Raw genomic sequence first — 16,549 nt, 5'->3', positions numbered from 1 at the left:
CTGATGTTTAAAGTTAGTGAGGGAAATGTAAGTCTACAGCTTCAGCGATTTTTGCAATTCGTTCCAGTCACTGGCAGCAGAGAACTGGAAGGAAAGGCGGCCAAAGGAGATGCTGGCTTTGGGGATGACCAGTGAGATACACCTGCTGGAGCGCGTGCTACGGGTGGGTGTTGTTATCGTGACCAGTGAGCTGAGGTAAGGCTTTACCTAGCATAGACTTATAGATGACCTGGAGCCAGTGGGTCTCGCGACGAATATGTAGCTAGGGCCAGCCGACTAGAGCATATAGGTTGTAGTGGTGGGTGGTATAAGGGGCTTTGGTAACAAAACGGATGGCACTGTGATAGACTGCATCCAGTTTGCTGAGTAGAGTATTGGAAGCTATTTTGTAGAGGACATTGCCAAAATCGAGGATCGGTAGGATGGTCCGTTTTACTAGGGTAAGTTTGGCGGCGTGAGTGAAGGAGGCTTTGTTGCGAAATAGAAAGCTGATTCTAGATTTGATTTTGGATTGGAGATGTTTAATATGAGTCTGGAAGGAGAGTTTACAGTCTAGCCAGACACCTAGGTATTTGTAGTTGTCCACATATTCTAGGTCGGAACCGTCCAGGGTGGTGGTGCTAGTCGGGCGGGTGGGTGCGGGCAGCGAACGGTTGAAAAGCATTAATTTGGTTTAACTAGCGTTTAAGAGCAGTTGGAGGCCATGAAAGGAGTGTTGAATGGCATTGAAGCTCGTTTGGAGGTTAGTTATCACAGAGTCCACAGAAGGGCCAGATGTATACAGAAGGGTGTCGTCTGCGTAGAGGTGGATCAGGAAATCACCTGCAGCAAGAGCGACATCGTTGATACATACAGAAAAAAGAGTCGGCCCGAGAATTGAACTCTGTGGTACCAACATAGAGACTGCCAGAGGTCCGGACAACAGGCCCTCGGATTTGACACACTGAACTCTGTCAGCGATGTAGTCGGTGAACCAGGCAAGGCAGTCATTTGAGAAACCAAGGCTATTGAGTCTGCCGATAAGAATACGGTGATTGACAGAGTCGAAAGCCTTGGCCAGGTCGATGAAGATGGCTGCCCAGTACTGTCTTTTATCGATAGCGGTTATGATATCGTTTAGTGCCTTGAGCGTGGCTGAGGTGCACCCATGACCAGCTCGGAAACCGGATTGCACAGCGGAGAAGGTACGGTGGGATTCGAATTAACTTTGGTTAATGGAGATGGAGGAAACATATGCTTAAAGTGCGTTGCTTCCTCTTTCAAAATATTGTTTGGTGAATCATGGGTGATTCCATTTGTAACAAGTTTCAGTAAATTCCTTTTGTTAGCATTTGTATGTTGAAGATTTAAAAATTATTTGGTGCATTTTCCCCCATATTCCATCCAGTTTGCTTTGTTTTTATAATATTTTACACTTGATCTTTCTTGAATAAGTTACTCCATTACTTTTTGTTTTTCCTCTAACGTATTATGCGCCTCTATAGTACAGTTTTTGTTGCTATCTATCTGTACAGTTAGTCCCTCTTTCCTTTGTTAATATTAATTATTTTGTCCTACATTTCTTTTGTTTTAAGGAAGAGTTTTGAATTGCATAGCCTCTAGAGGCACATTTAAACGTGTCCCATACAATAAGAGGATCTGTTGTGCCTATATCACGTTGGAAAAAGTCAGTTATTGATTCTGTCCTGTTTAAAAACAAGTTGTCATCCAATACGTCACTACGTTTGGTTAATCCAAAAGTTACTTTACTGATTACAATTTTGGACGGGTAACTAATAACTGTAACGGATTACATTTAGAAAGTAACCTACCCAACCCTGTAAAGTACGTAGGACATAATGTGCCTCCACTCAAATCTCCACACAAGACCCATATTAATGCTTCACACAGTGCTAGACCAAAGGGCCAAATGGGTGAAATTATAGATTTGACATTTCTTGAGTAAGGTATATAGTATGCACCAATAGTGAATATGCAGTTCCCAAAGTTGGGGTCGGGACCCCATATGGGGTCAGCTGAAATGGGGTCTGTTGACAAAATCTGTAATCTTATCAAACAAAGTAAGATTTTTTTCTATTGAAATGGTTATAGAAGACAACCTTTCAGTGTCAACTAAAAACCTTAGACTATTAGAATGCATTTGCATGTCATTATGTGTTGCGACACAGCCTGCGGAACGGAAAAATTAATATGAACACTCAGCGCTAACTATTTTCTAGTGTCAATTTGCGGTCATGTGCTGTTAAAGTTTGGGAACATGGACTTATCAGATTGTCTAGAACATGCACACGCTCACACTCGCACACACGCTCACACTCGCGCACACACACACACACACTGTCACGCCCTGGCCTTATTATTCTTTGTTTTCTTGATTATTTTAGTTAGGTCAGGGTGTGACATGGGTAATGTTTATGTTTTGTTGGTTTTGGATGTTTATTTGGTAAAGGGGTTATGGGGTGTAAAATATGGTTTTGTGTTTAGTGTAGAGGTCTAGCGTTGTCTATGTTGGTGAGTGATCTAGAAGAGTCTATGGTTACCTGAATGAGTTCCCAATTAGAGACAGCTGATGTCGGTTGTCTCTGATTGGGAGCCTTATTTAGGGTAGCCATAGGCTCTCATTAATTGTGGGTAATTGTCTATGTAAGAACGTTTGTAGCCTGTTATGTATGTGCACAACGTTTGTAGCTTCACGGTCGTTTTGTTGTTTTGTATAGTTTTGTTAAAGTGTTTCGTGTCGTGTTCATCTTCGTCTTTTAAATAAAAAAAGAGAAGATGTATTCATATCCAGCTGCGCCTTGGTCCTCATTCTCTCCAGTACACGATCGTGACAGAATTACCCACCATAGGACCAAGCGGCATGGAAGGCGGCAACAGGACCTACCTACACAGGATCTCTGGAGTTGGGAGGACGAATTGGAAAGAGATGGACATTGGGATCAACCTGGAGAATATCGCCTCCCTCGTGAAGAGCTGGAGGCAGCGAAAGCCGAGAGGAGGCGATATGAGGAGGCAGCACGGAGACAAGGCTGGAGACCCGTGAGTACAACCCAAAAATTTCTTGGGGGGGGCCTTAAAGGGAGTGTGGCGAAGTCAGGTAGGAAACCTGCGCCTACTCCCTGTACTTACTGTGGAGAGCGGGAGTACGGGCAGACACCGTGTTACGCAGTAGAGCGCACGGTGTCTCCTGTACGCGTGCATAGCCCGGTTCGGTACATTTCAGCTCCACGTATCGGCCGGGCTAGACTGAGCGTTGAGCCGTATGTCATGAAGCCGGCCCAACGCATCTGGTCACCAGTGCGTCTCCTCGGGCCGGCGTACATGGCACCAGCCTTACGCATGGTGTCCCCGGTTCGCCTACATAGGCCGGTGCGGGTTATTCCACCTCCCCGCACTGGTCAGGCGACGGGGAGCATAGAACCAGGTAAGGTTGGGCAGGCTCGGCGTTCAAGGGAGCCAGTACGCCTGCACGGTCCGGTATTTCCGGCGCCACCTCCCCGCCCCAACCCAGTACCTCCAGTGCCTCCTCCACGCACTAGTTATATGGTGCGTGTCTCCAGCCCTTTACCACCAGTGTCTAAACCACGCACCAAGCCTCCTGTGTGTCCCCAGAGTCCTGTGCGTCCTGTTGCTGCTCCCCGCACTAGCCCTGAGATGCGTGTCTCCAGCCCGGTGCCACCAGTCCCGGCACCACGCACCAGGCCTACAGTGCGCCTCAGCCGGCAGGAGTCTGCCGTCTGCACAGCGTTGACTGAACTGCTCGTCTCCCCAGCGCCATCTGAGCCATCCGTCTCCCCAGCGCCATCTGAGCCATCCGTCTCCCCAGCGCCATCTGAGCCATCCGTCTCCCCAGCGCCATCTGAGCCATCCGTCTGCAATGAGCCTGCAAAGCCGCCCGTCTGCCATGAGCCTGCAAAGCCGCCCGTCTGCCATGAGCCCACTGAGCCGTCCGCCAGACAGGAGCCGCTAGAGCCGTCCGTCAGACAGGATCTGCCAGAGCCGCCAACCAGACAGGATCTGCCAGAGCCGCCAACCAGACAGGATCTGCCAGAGCCGCCAACCAGACAGGATCTGCCAGAGCCGCCAACCAGACAGGATCTGCCAGAGCCGCCAACCAGACAGGAGCAGCCAGATCAGTCAGCCAGCCATGAGCAGCCAGATCCGTCAGCCAGCCATGAGCAGCCAGATCCGTCAGCTAGCCATGAGCAGCCAGATCCGTCAGCTAGCCATGAGCAGCCAGATCCGTCAGCTAGCCATGAGCAGCCAGATCCGTCAGCTAGCCATGAGCAGCCAGATCCGTCAGCTAGCCATGAGCAGCCAGATCCGTCAGCTAGCCATGAGCAGCCAGATCCGTCAGCTAGCCATGAGCAGCCAGATCCGTCAGCTAGCCATGAGCAGCCAGATCCGTCAGCCAGCCATGAGCAGCCAGATCCGTCAGCCAGCCATGAGCAGCCAGATCCGTCAGCCAGCCATGAGCAGCCAGATCCGTCAGCCAGCCATGAGCAGCCAGATCTGTCAGCCAGCCATGGGCCGTCCCTCAGTCCGGAGCTGCAGTCCCTCAGTCCGGAGCTGCAGTCCCTCAGTCCGGAGCTGCCATTCCTCAGTCCGGAGCTGCCCCTTCCCCTGGAGCTGCCCCTTACCCTGGAGCTGCCCCTTCCCCTGGAGCTGCCCCTTCCCCTGGTGCTGCCCCTTACCCTGGTGCTGCCCCTTACCCTGGTGCTGCCCCTTACCCTGGTACTGCCCCTGACCCTGGTACTGCCTCTTACCCTGGTACTGGTCCTTAGTTCGGAGCTGTCCCTTAGTCCGGAACTCCCCCTTAATGCAATGGGGTTAATGTGGAGGGGGGTCGTTTGGAGGTGGTTAGGTACTGTGGTGACGTGGGGACTACGACCAGAGCCGGAGCCGCCACCGTGGAGGGGAGCCCACCCAGACCCTCCCCTAGACTGTGTATGGTGCGCCCGGAGTTCGCGCCTCAAGGGGGGGGTTATGTCACGCCCTGGCCTTATTATTCTTTGTTTTCTTGATTATTTTAGTTAGGTCAGGGTGTGACATGGGTAATGTTTATGTTTTGTTGGTTTTGGATGTTTATTTGGTAAAGGGGTTATGGGGTGTAAAATATGGTTTTGTGTTTAGTGTAGAGGTCTAGCGTTGTCTATGTTGGTGAGTGATCTAGAAGAGTCTATGGTTACCTGAATGAGTTCCCAATTAGAGACAGCTGATGTCGGTTGTCTCTGATTGGGAGCCTTATTTAGGGTAGCCATAGGCTCTCATTAATTGTGGGTAATTGTCTATGTAAGAACGTTTGTAGCCTGTTATGTTTGTGCACAACGTTTGTAGCTTCACGGTCGTTTTGTTGTTTTGTTAAAGTGTTTTGTGTCGTGTTCATCTTCGTGTTATAATAAAAGAAGATGGCTTATTTTCCAAGTGCTGCATTTTGGTCCGTTAATCCGCCACACGATCGTGACACACACACACACACACACACACACACTCTCTCAAAGCCTTATGGGTCTTGGTCAAAAGTAGTGCACTATTAAGAGAATAGGGTGCCATTTGGGACGCATCCTAACTGATTATCTAAAATGTCAGCCAGAATCCTGTAGCCATGGCAGACAACAATGACCTAATATTCAGCTCATGTCTGTGGTTGTGTTTTTATGACCTTGGCTTGGAGCAGAGTGTGGGTAGGGAAGAATGTGTGATTCAGGCCAAGATCCAACCGCTTGTAGGTATGTGAGATGTGTTCATCCAAAGATCTACGGCCACATTCTGAATTATGGATAGATAAAGGTTCTGAAGTACCTATCTCATCCAAATGTAGAACCTAGGACTAGGGGAGGCCTTTCTCTCTGTGTGAAATGGTCTTATGTGTTGTTTACTGTTATGTATACTAAGTTGGCAAATCAGACAAAAACATTAGATTGTACTTTAGCTGCAAGAGCTGCAGAGTACCAATAGGGGGCATACACACCCCTCAAAAAACAGCTTGAGGACACAGTTCATTACTGACTTAACAGATTCAATGATCTGAATAATGTATATTCCTCGAAAAGAAAAACAACATATTCAAACTATGAGAGTTTGTTTGATAAAGAATAGGAATGAGGAGTTGTCCCAACTCACTCTCTTGCCAATGCATATTGCTAAAGCTCGTTAGTGGATTAATGAGTGTGTGTGTGTTGACTCAGGTCAGAATGTGTGCTGAGAGGGTGGAATAGGTTCATCATCAGTTGGCATGGGGCAATAGAGGGGGAGAAAGGTGTAGTGTGTCTAGCAGCAGTCAAGTCGACTTGCATTCCAAAGGGGCTGACTAATCCAATGACACACATTCACATACCTGAGCTCTGCCCACCTGTTCTTTCTTTTGGCGTATGTGTGTCAAATAGAGGGGAAATGAGAAACAGGAAGAAACACAGAGACAGAGAGAGAGAGAAAGGGAGGGAGATAATTAATACGTGAGAGGGTGAGGGAAACATTGTGCAGGCTCCAGTCATTCCAGAGTAACTGATAAGTACATAGCTGAAGAGCTTTAGCACTGAGAGGCTCCCTCCTCTATCTATCTCCATATGATGACATTTTAGCTAAGACAAGTGGGTCACTACTGTATAGACAAATAGAGAGTAAAGATATATTGCTCAGGGTTATTTTCAGTAGGCACGAAATGGAAGAAAATGGACTGAAATAGAGAGGTACTACCATAGAGATTTTAATTCCTAATTATATGGGTACTACCTTAACTTGTCCAATCAGCAACGCTCAGATTTGTTTTCAATTGCTATGGCGTGCCTAATGAACACGACCCTAGGTCTCCAAGTAACTGAGAGGAAGACTTGCAATGAACGCTTCGGTCACCGGCCAGGCTAGACAGAGGAAGATGTCCGGCTCGCCTAGACAACAATACAAAGAGGAGAGGATAAAGAAAGGTGAGAGGTCAGAGGTTACAATAAGCCAATGACAGCAGAGAAGGCTGAAGGAGTGAAGACAAAGCTAAAATTGTCATGTTTCCACCTGTCACTAGAGGGCGCCAGAGACCGCCCTAGAGATAATAATGACACGTGTTTTCAGCTAGATTAGTTTGCTGTGTGCGTCTGTCTCCTGACTGAGTTATCAAGTCAGTGTTTGTTGTTTTCACAAGTTTTGCTTTGTACCTACTGTTGAACTTTTCCCCAGGAAAGTATTTCAGTTTATTCTAAACCACTGGTTCCTCGTCTGGCTCTCTGCTCCTGGGTTACCTCACCACGTCACAAAAATAGGGTAGACACAAAATGTTATCCAAACAGGACTTCCAATCAGTCAACCTCAATGCCTCACTACCATACAAATGTAACTTTTTTTAAACACTTCGCTAACACAGGGTCATTCACCCTAAAAAAACGTTCAGTATTCTGGGCATGTATAAAACATTTTTTTCTCTCCAGCTCTTAGCAAGAACCTCCAGGTTTTTCTCTATTTCAGTTCTCAACCTCAAGAGATGCCCTGGTTTTGATGTATTCATGCAGGGCTCAGCTGCGAAAGAGACCCTGGTCTCAGCATGACTCCCTGCTTAATTAAATAATGTTATTTTTTGTTGTTGCAAAAGTTAAATAAATGAAACTGAAACCCCTTGACTCCTTAGTTGACAGATATTACGAAATGCATCCTATAGGTAGATGATGTAAGATAGTCATTATAACGACACCATTCTGTTACAATTCACCATGACAGCGCAACACATAAGGGGTGGAACAGTGGCAAAGGTACCCACAGGACAAACAGAATAATATTAGTCTGAGGAGAGATTAAATAGCATTAATACAACAAAAATAATTCTAAACACACTCCTTTAGTTTACACCAAAGTTAAACAGATGTATTTGTTCTTCATAATAAGCAGGAGTAATATTCTTAGATCAGAATGACAGCAGAATGTCACCGTCAGGTCACCCTTGTAAATAGAGATTTACTTTGCCTGGTAAACTAAAGGATGTACATACAGACAATGATAAGATATTTCACACTGATAATATAGCTTTATTACACTGAGACTGTCAGTAGGCATAACGACGTAACAACATATGTACCATCATTATTTTCATAGACGAACCCGTAACAGTGCGCATACAGACACTCACACTGCACAGACAGTGAGAAACATGGACCAATTCATGGATTTACAAGCCATTTAGTTCCCAATAGAAAACATAGAAGTCTATAGTGAAGGAGGTGAACCTGCTAGCTCCAGTTGCTCAATGTACAGTATCTTTAGTTTGTTTGTACTGTGTTGTACCTACAACGGTCACCTGTCATAAAGTATATATACACACGGTTACCAGTTAAATCCTACATATAGAAGACACATCCACAAAGGTGCTATCCCTTTAATATCATTTTGTACAAAAGGCAGTGGTTCATTAAAGTTTAGTTTAGTGGACTTGTTCATTATTGTGGCACCACTGTTCAGTTATGGCATTCCATTGGACCAATATTGATTGAGGCTCATTTTCATCATAAAGGCATTCTAAAAAATATAGTACAGCATTTTTAACATTTATTTTAACAAACATTCATATCTGTCCATTGCTGGCCTGATCACTAATTACATCACAGCAGTCATAGTAAAAAGCCAAACGCTTCACAAAGGAAAGGCAAAATGGTAACGTTTTAACATTGAAGTGGTCTTTCAAAATGCTGACATAGCTATTGTACGAATACTATCATGATTGACAGTAAAAGTACTTTTCTCAACTGACATAACACTATTATTATGATGCCCAAAAGCATCAAACGTTCAAACGTGTCTCCAATTTCCCCCATTTGACTCTCTGAAGTCAAAATGATTGCGTTCGTTTTCAGGCTGAGCTTTCACAAACCGTTATAACACATGCCATGTAGACATTATGACAGGCTGTTTCAAGTCAGTGTTACCTACCAAAATAAAATAAAAAACACTTTTCAACTGGGAAACATCTGCAGATTACTAATAGGTGAGTCACTCACGGCAACAAAGCAGCGAGACATTTAAAACGAAGCACATCAAAAGGGAATCATCAAAGATTATTACACTATAAGAAGTATCCAGTGTAGCTGCTACACACCGCACGGGCCGGGTAGCAGATTGGTCCTCTTGCCAGCTACTCTGCACCACCTCGGTTATTGAGAACATCACCTGGAGGCTGGAGCACACATTGTAATGACAAAGCAGGCATCTTTTGTCTTCCTTTAGTCCCGGTGTGCAGGGAGCTTGGAGGGAGGAATGCAAGGAGAAGTGGGAGGAGAGGGGCATTCAGTGACAGTGCGGAGGAAGAAGGTGTAACATGTTGCTTTACAATACACCACCTTTCATTGACATAGAGAAAAAGAACAGCTGGAGCCTGGCACTTCGCCTTATCTCTAAGCACATGCCACCCAGTAACAAGCAGAAATTTCTCCAAAATCCACCGGTCCCCTCGTTGGGGAAGGGAATCGTTCAAATCGTGGGCGCTTCACTTGTACTTCATATACACAATGTGCTTCTTTAGGCTTTGTTATTTGAAAAGGTTCTCCCATGTCTCCAAGTTGTCTGTGATAGAGACAAGAGGCCTGACCTCCTGAACTCAGGCTCCAGGGTCATACCAGGGTCAAAGGTCATTAGAGATTTTAGAGCAAGTTCTAGGTTGTCGAGCAGAGGCAGACCAAGGTCATCCTCACAGTTCATACATGCCTCAAGCGTACAGTGATGCCTGTTAGGTTGGTTGTCACTCATCGGTCAGTATATATACACATTACACATGTACTGAATGCACGGCACAGGTCAGTATCCTCAAACTTTCTTTTCTCAGTCAACGAGTTTGTCCAGTGTCTGTCTGTCAGTCACATACACTAGTTCTCCAGCGACCCAAAGTCTTCACCACCTCAAGCCCACTATTTACTCCCTCTTTCTTTCTCTCTGTCAAGCTCATTATTTTTCCTCTCCTCCTTTCATCTTCCATCACTCTTTTCTTCTCTCTCTCTCCCTGTCTCTCCCTGTCTCTCCCTGTCTCTCCCTGTCTCTCTCTCTCTCTCTCTCTCTCTCTCTCTCTCTCTCTCTCTCTCTCTCTCTCTCTCTCTCTCTCTCTCTCTCTCTCTCTCTCTCTCTCTCTCTCTCCACCCCCATCCCCCACCTCCCATCAGGTGCAGCAGTCTCGCTCCAGAGGGTGGCCCTGACGGGTGGAGGAAGAGGACGAGGATGAGGAGTAGGAAATGAGTGAGGGATAGGGGGTCATCTTGTCGATGTTGACATAGGTGGTGTTGAGAAGTATGTAGTGCTCTCCACTGAAGCTGGAGAAGATGGACTTGATACGGGACACCAGCTCTGAGAAGGTAGGCCTCTGCTCTGGTCTAGGGTGCCAGCACTCAACCATCACGTTATACCTGGGGGGTGGGATTTAGTGGAGGGGGTTAAGATTAAATGCACATGAAATATAGTTTTTAGGTATATATATTTTGCTTACTTAGGTGTTTAGTAGCCACTAGCCATATTAAGTTTGACAGTTTTGTTACAGGGCAACATTAATTATGGAAATATTCTCTGTCTGTCAATGTTCATGAATAGACTCATGAGTTGTTATGGATTGTTCTGTTTCGTGCTCCACTTGGTTGAATCTGCATTATGATCTACATCCTCCATTAAAAACCTAATGTTGTCCAAATACTGGGTAAGATAGGGAGGATTTCACTCTATAGTGCCCTTTCTAAACATTCAGCTTCAGTAGTTGTACATGCTTTATAGTTTACATAGCTCTCTCTCTCTCTCTCTCTCTCTCTCTCTCTCTCTCTCTCTCTCTCTCTCTCTCTCTCTCTCTCTCTCTCTCTCTCTCTCTCTCTCTCTCTCTCTCCCTATTCCCTCTCTCTCTCTATCTCTCTCCCTTTCTCCCCATCTCTCCCTCTCTCTCTTTCTATTCCCTCTCACTCTCTGTCTCTATATATATATGTATAAATATTATCTCTTTCCTCTATGTCTGTCTCTCCCCCTTCCTCTGTCTGCATATCTGCCCATCTCTCCCTGTCGGTGTCTCTCTCTGTCTCTCTCTATTCCCTCTCTGTTGGTCTCTCCCCTGTCCACTGTCTGCCCCTCCCTCCCTCCCTCCCTCCCTCCCTCCCTCCCTCCCTCCCTCCCTCCCTCCCTCCCTCCCTCCCTCCCTCCCTCCCTCCCTCCCTCCCTCTTCCTGTCTGTCTCTCTCTCTCCCTGTCTGCATATCTGTCCTTCTCTCCATGCAGTACCTAAGTTAACAATGGGCCTCTGTTCATCTCAATGTCTCTAACAATGAGAAGCACTGAGCCATGCTTCTATGTACATTGGTCAAGGTGAAGGACAGCGGAGTGTGTGTTCACTTTTATTCATAAAATCATCTGTCTTATATCTGGGAGTGGTTGGGTATAAGCTTGAAGAGTGTACATGTATGTGTGTTTGTGTGTGTGCAAGATTGTGTGTGTACTGTCTGTGTGTGTGTCTGTGTGTGTGTCATGTGTTTGCACTACTCACAGTGCGTCGGGGCAGAACTCTGGCTGCAGCAGGCGTCTCCCCTGCAGTAGGAACACTGTGATGTCGAAAGAGTTGACGTCCGAGTAAGGCGGGGCTCCCCGGGTCATCAGTTCCCATAGCAACACGCCAAACGACCACTGAAACACGGAACACCAAATGGACCAATAACACATCAGATCACATCACAGTACTTTACAGGCTGTGTCTGAAATGGCACCCTATTTCCTATAAAATTAGCTACTTTTGACCAGAGCCCTATGAGCCCTATGAGTCCTATGAGCCCTATGAGTCCTGATCAAAAGTGGCACACTATATAGGGTAGAGGGTGCCATTCCGGACACAACCCCAGTCCTAATGAACATATTTTCCATATTTCCGGCCTTCATTGAAAAGAGCAGACAGATAGGAGGAGTGTTAAATGCAGCTAAGGTTTGTGAAATAATAGAGTTATAGAGGTAGAAACTGTAACAGAGACAAGCTAACCCTATAAACAAAAACTGTAGCATAGACAAGCTAGCCCTATAAACAGAAACTGTAGCAGAGACAAGCTAGCCCTATAAACAGAAACTGTAGCAGACAAGCTAACCCTATAAACAGAAACTGTAGCAGAGACAAGCTAACCCTATAAACAGAAACTGTAACAGAGACAAGCTAACCCTATAAACAGAAACTGTAGCAGAGACAAGCTAGCCCTATAAACAGAAACTGTAACAGAGACAAGCTAACCCTATAAACAGAAACTGTAACAGAGACAAGCTAACCCTATAAACAGAAACTGTAGCAGAGACAAGCTAACCCTATAAACAGAAACTGTAACAGAGACAAGCTAACCCTATAAACAGAAACTGTAACAGAGACAAGCTAGCCCTATAAACAGAAACTGTAGCAGAGACAAGCTAACCCTATAAACAGAAACTGTAACAGAGACAAGCTAACCCTATAAACAGAAACTGTAACAGAGACAAGCTAGCCCTATAAACAGAAACTGTAGCAGAGACAAGCTAGCCCTATAAACAGAAACTGTAACAGAGACAAGCTAGCCCTGTAAACAGAAACTGTAACAGAGACAAGCTAGCCCTGTAAACAGAAACTGTAACAGAGACAAGCTAGCCCTATAAACAGAAACTGTAGCAGAGACAAGCTAACCCTGTACATTAACCAGAGATTAAACAGTAAGCCTGGTGGTTTGTTAAGAAGGAGTGGGGTTGAGAGGGTAGCAGGCCAGATTAAGGTTGATGCTTATTATCATAGGTTCTCATCGATACTGTGTGCGTTTCTGTGTGTGTGTGTGTGTGTGTGTGTGTGTGTGTGTGTGTGTGTGTGTGTGTGTGTGTGTGTGTGTGTGTGTGTGTGTGTGTGTGTGTGTGTGTGTGTGTGTGTGTGTGTGTGTGTTCCAGCCAGTGTCAATTCCACAAGTAACCACCGGCTAAGGCTATGACGTTGAAATGCCTATTCACTGTTCCATCTCACGGCGCAATTGACTGTCTCATCAGCTCAACCAGGCAATTTATAAACTTTATCTACACTGGAAAAAGGCATTGAGATATAATTTCTAATTTCTTTTAGACTAGCATTTGGTTAGACTAGAAAAACAGGTCAAACGAAACTAAATGTAGCTAGTTTGCAGTCTTTCCAGTTTCAGTTTGAAGTGCTTGTGTTAGCTGTGTTGTTGGCTAGACACACAAGTTCACCCCCAAGTCAGATGTGGTGAGAGCCTACACAGGACACTGTCCTCTGAACAGTGTCCTGATGAGAGAGCACATTTCCGATGCCAGGCAAAATCGGCATCATCAGCTCATTGTTGTGAATGTATCCAAATAAATGTCACCAGAAAACATCTTAAACAAATGCAAATGCAGCTACTTTGCTGTTATTTTTTCTTCATTGTTTGAAGTGACTGTGTTATCCGTAGTTGGCTAGCCAGCAAGCAAGGGGGAACATTTAGAATGAACGACTGGGTCGCGTCCATTGATATAGAACCAAAAGACTTCACGACCGGTTTGCATCTCTGGCAACCTAACCGATAGAACGAACGACCAGCTGGCTTGGGTAGCAGCCCTTGATTTGTGTCAGGACTATATCACATGGAAGGATGAAATGGTATGTATAAATTAATGAAAATTAATGAAAAGTGATAATGTCCTCTAAGCCGGTGTTTGAGGATATGTTGGCACGGTTTGCCGGTCCAAGACAATATATCCTCCAAACACTGGCTTCTCGAGCATTATCACTTAACTATAAGTGAATTAATAAGTGGATAATGGTGTGTGTACATGCATGTCTGCATGTGTGTGTGTGTGTGTGTCTAGGCTCTCACCACATCTGACTTGGGGGTGAACTTGTGTGTCTGCAGGCTCTCCAGGGCCATCCACTTGACCGGTAGTTTGACTCCACTCTTGCTGTGGATGCTGTAGTACTCCTTTTCATACACATCCCTGGCCAGGCCAAAGTCTGCCACCTTCACTGTGTAGCTCTCATCCAGCCTAGCAGAGGAGAGAGAGACGACTTCAACCACAGCCTTACTGGAGATTTACAGAGCTAGGGGAAACTGGCAGCCATGTTGGTTTCAGACATTCTTACTAGAGTTATTAACCTATAATGGTTGGAGCAAAACATCTCAAAGTATGCATGACTGTATGGCATGACAATGCGTTAGCTCTCACTACAATGGTGACTACACTTCCATACACTGACTGTCTGAGATTGCATTTGACAGTTGGTTCCAGATCTTACATGCAGTTCCTGGCAGCTAGGTCTCTGTGGACAAACTTCTTGCTGGCCAGATACTCCATGCCCCTGGCCACCTGCACACCAAAGCCCATCAGGTCCTTCACTGTTGGGTTCTGGGGAAACAAGGACGGGTGTGTTTCGGTGATATGCACATCCCAAATGTATCCACTGGTGCTAGGCCAAAAAAGACTGAATAGCCTGCATGCGATACAGATGTAGGATTTTAATTTGACCAGTTTCTCACATCAGGAAAATAATCCTATAGCAACAGTAAATGTGAAGTATTGTGTGGATTATAATTAATTGTCATTTTTGTAGGGGTTGATACATTTTTGGTAGGGGAATTCAAGTCTGAACATTTTAAGTGGAAATTAAACTTTACAAGCCTTTTAAACCTTGAATACACTACAAGTTTGCATGTCTGCTGTGCATGACATTTCCTGCAACAGGGTGATCAAATGAAGACCCCACATCTCTACAGTATATGCTGGTCCTATGCTTTATTCCTGTACTTAAATATACAATGTTTCAGTTGCAATGGCCTAAATCAGTCATTATTACAGACAAAACAATTTGACTTATAAAGGTGATTGTATGACTAGAGTTTGTGTATGTGTGTGTGCATCTTACGTGCGTCTCGTCCCGTATGAAGTTCCTGAGGTCTCCGTGCTTCATGTATGGCAGCACCACCAGAGGAGAGCCCTCAGGGGGCAGACAGATCCCCAGGAGAGACAACACGTTGGGGTGGCTGAAGTCCTTCATGATGATCCCCTCCTTCAGGAACTGAGACACCTCCTCCAGGTCAGTAATCCCTGAAACACAGCAAGATATTAAAGCATTGTTTATTTATTTATTGCATTTATTTAAGTTGTTGAGAAGAGAAGACATTCTGTTTCACAACAACCTGACATTAAAGTTTAATCATGTGCTGTTAGATGGACCACCAACAGAAACGCAAACAAAAACAGGCCATCAAGCCATAAACCTCTATCTCTTTACCGTTGTGCCATCTAAACCTGAGTTATACTGTATACCACTGTTAGGAGCCCATGAGGAGCCAGTCTCCAGGCTGTCTGAGCATAGGGACTGTGACCCTACCCCAAACCTATAGGTTACTGCTACACACTCCCAGTATCCAATCGAATCAGTGCTCCTGGTGTCACTGCTCTTTCCCCCTCCCCTTCTCTTCTAATCTCGTTTGAAACAGAATCTCATTTAGCTAAGATAAAACGTCTGATTGCCCTTTCACTGTAACTACCAGATGACGACACACACAGAAGCAAAGAAGTATGACTCGTCATTTAGTGCTGAGTAAAAGAAAGATCAAAGAATATCTAAGAAAACAAGGCTGTGAAGCTGGATGTTAAGAACTATCTGCCTACTGCATAAACAACATGGTGACATCACCTACAATATTCTCCAAACCATGTGCCTTTTCCATGACAGTGACAAAGTTCCCTGGGGAACGTCTTTATTTTCTTTAAAGCTCCCTGGGGAACTTTAGGTCAATGTAAACTCAATGAGAAGGCCAAGGCTCAGAGAACAAGGCAGTGGTAACCCTCTATCGCTATGGGTTACCACCAGCCTAGCGGCAGAGCTTCCCGAAGCCTTGTGGAAGACTTATCTAGGACATTCATCTCTCAGGGTAATGTCATCCTCACCACCAGGAGCCAATCCATCTCAATCCTCCTTCCGCAGGACACACTGCCATGGCACGTTCAAGAGATGAGATAAGCTCTCTAACGTTGTTGCGGCGTTGCGTTGTGTGGTGACATATCAGAGCAATGAGATTTGAAGGAACACTGACGGGGTGAACTGTGCCTTTGTGGTCATGCAGTACTCACGGTTGAGAGACTTGATGGCACAGTGCTGCTTCTGTCCGTCAGCCTCCAACAAGGTACCGTGGAACACACAGCCAAAGTGCCCTGTATGAAGAAGAATAAAGAGGGTGTCAAATAAGCAACAACCTGAGTGCTTGATGTTAGACAATGCACACTTTACACTGAGGAATCCTTGATACCAAAACTATTTGTGTGTTTATGAACTATGCTCACGAGGATTAAGCACCCAATTCTCTAGACCATTAAGTCATTTGGAGGCATGTCAATGGAGCAGTCAGTCACTCAGAAAAGCAAGATTTCCCTTTGTTGAAGCCAGTGGTGTAAAGTAAAATTAATTTAAAGTACAACTTAAGACGTTTTTTGGGGTATCTGTACTTTACTATTTATATTTTTGACAACTTTTACTTTTATTCCACTACATTCTTAAAGAAAATAATGTACTTTTTACTCCATACATTTTACCTGACACCCAAAAGTACTCATTACATTTTGAATGCTTA

General features: G+C 45.3%; 1 protein-coding gene across 1 annotated transcript in view; it reads right to left on the bottom strand.

Moving 5' to 3' along the window:
• Positions 1-7,988: 7,988 nt before the first annotated feature.
• LOC129862095 (hepatocyte growth factor receptor-like) overlaps positions 7,989-16,549 on the bottom strand; it is a 113,208-nt gene continuing 104,647 nt past the window's right edge. Inside the window, exons 16-21 of the mRNA XM_055933443.1 lie at positions 16,053-16,133; positions 14,839-15,020; positions 14,212-14,321; positions 13,796-13,961; positions 11,479-11,615; positions 7,989-10,367 (exon numbers count right to left, since the gene is read on the bottom strand). Coding sequence (XP_055789418.1) covers positions 10,124-10,367; positions 11,479-11,615; positions 13,796-13,961; positions 14,212-14,321; positions 14,839-15,020; positions 16,053-16,133 — 920 coding nt within the window. The 3' untranslated portion in view covers positions 7,989-10,123. The remainder of the gene's footprint in view (positions 10,368-11,478; positions 11,616-13,795; positions 13,962-14,211; positions 14,322-14,838; positions 15,021-16,052; positions 16,134-16,549) is intronic.

This window comes from Salvelinus fontinalis, chromosome 9, assembly GCF_029448725.1.
Source record: "Salvelinus fontinalis isolate EN_2023a chromosome 9, ASM2944872v1, whole genome shotgun sequence".
Classification (NCBI taxonomy): Eukaryota; Metazoa; Chordata; class Actinopteri; order Salmoniformes; family Salmonidae; genus Salvelinus; species Salvelinus fontinalis.
Note: the sequence above shows the minus strand (reverse complement) of the source record. Positions and strands in the feature narration are given on the sequence as shown.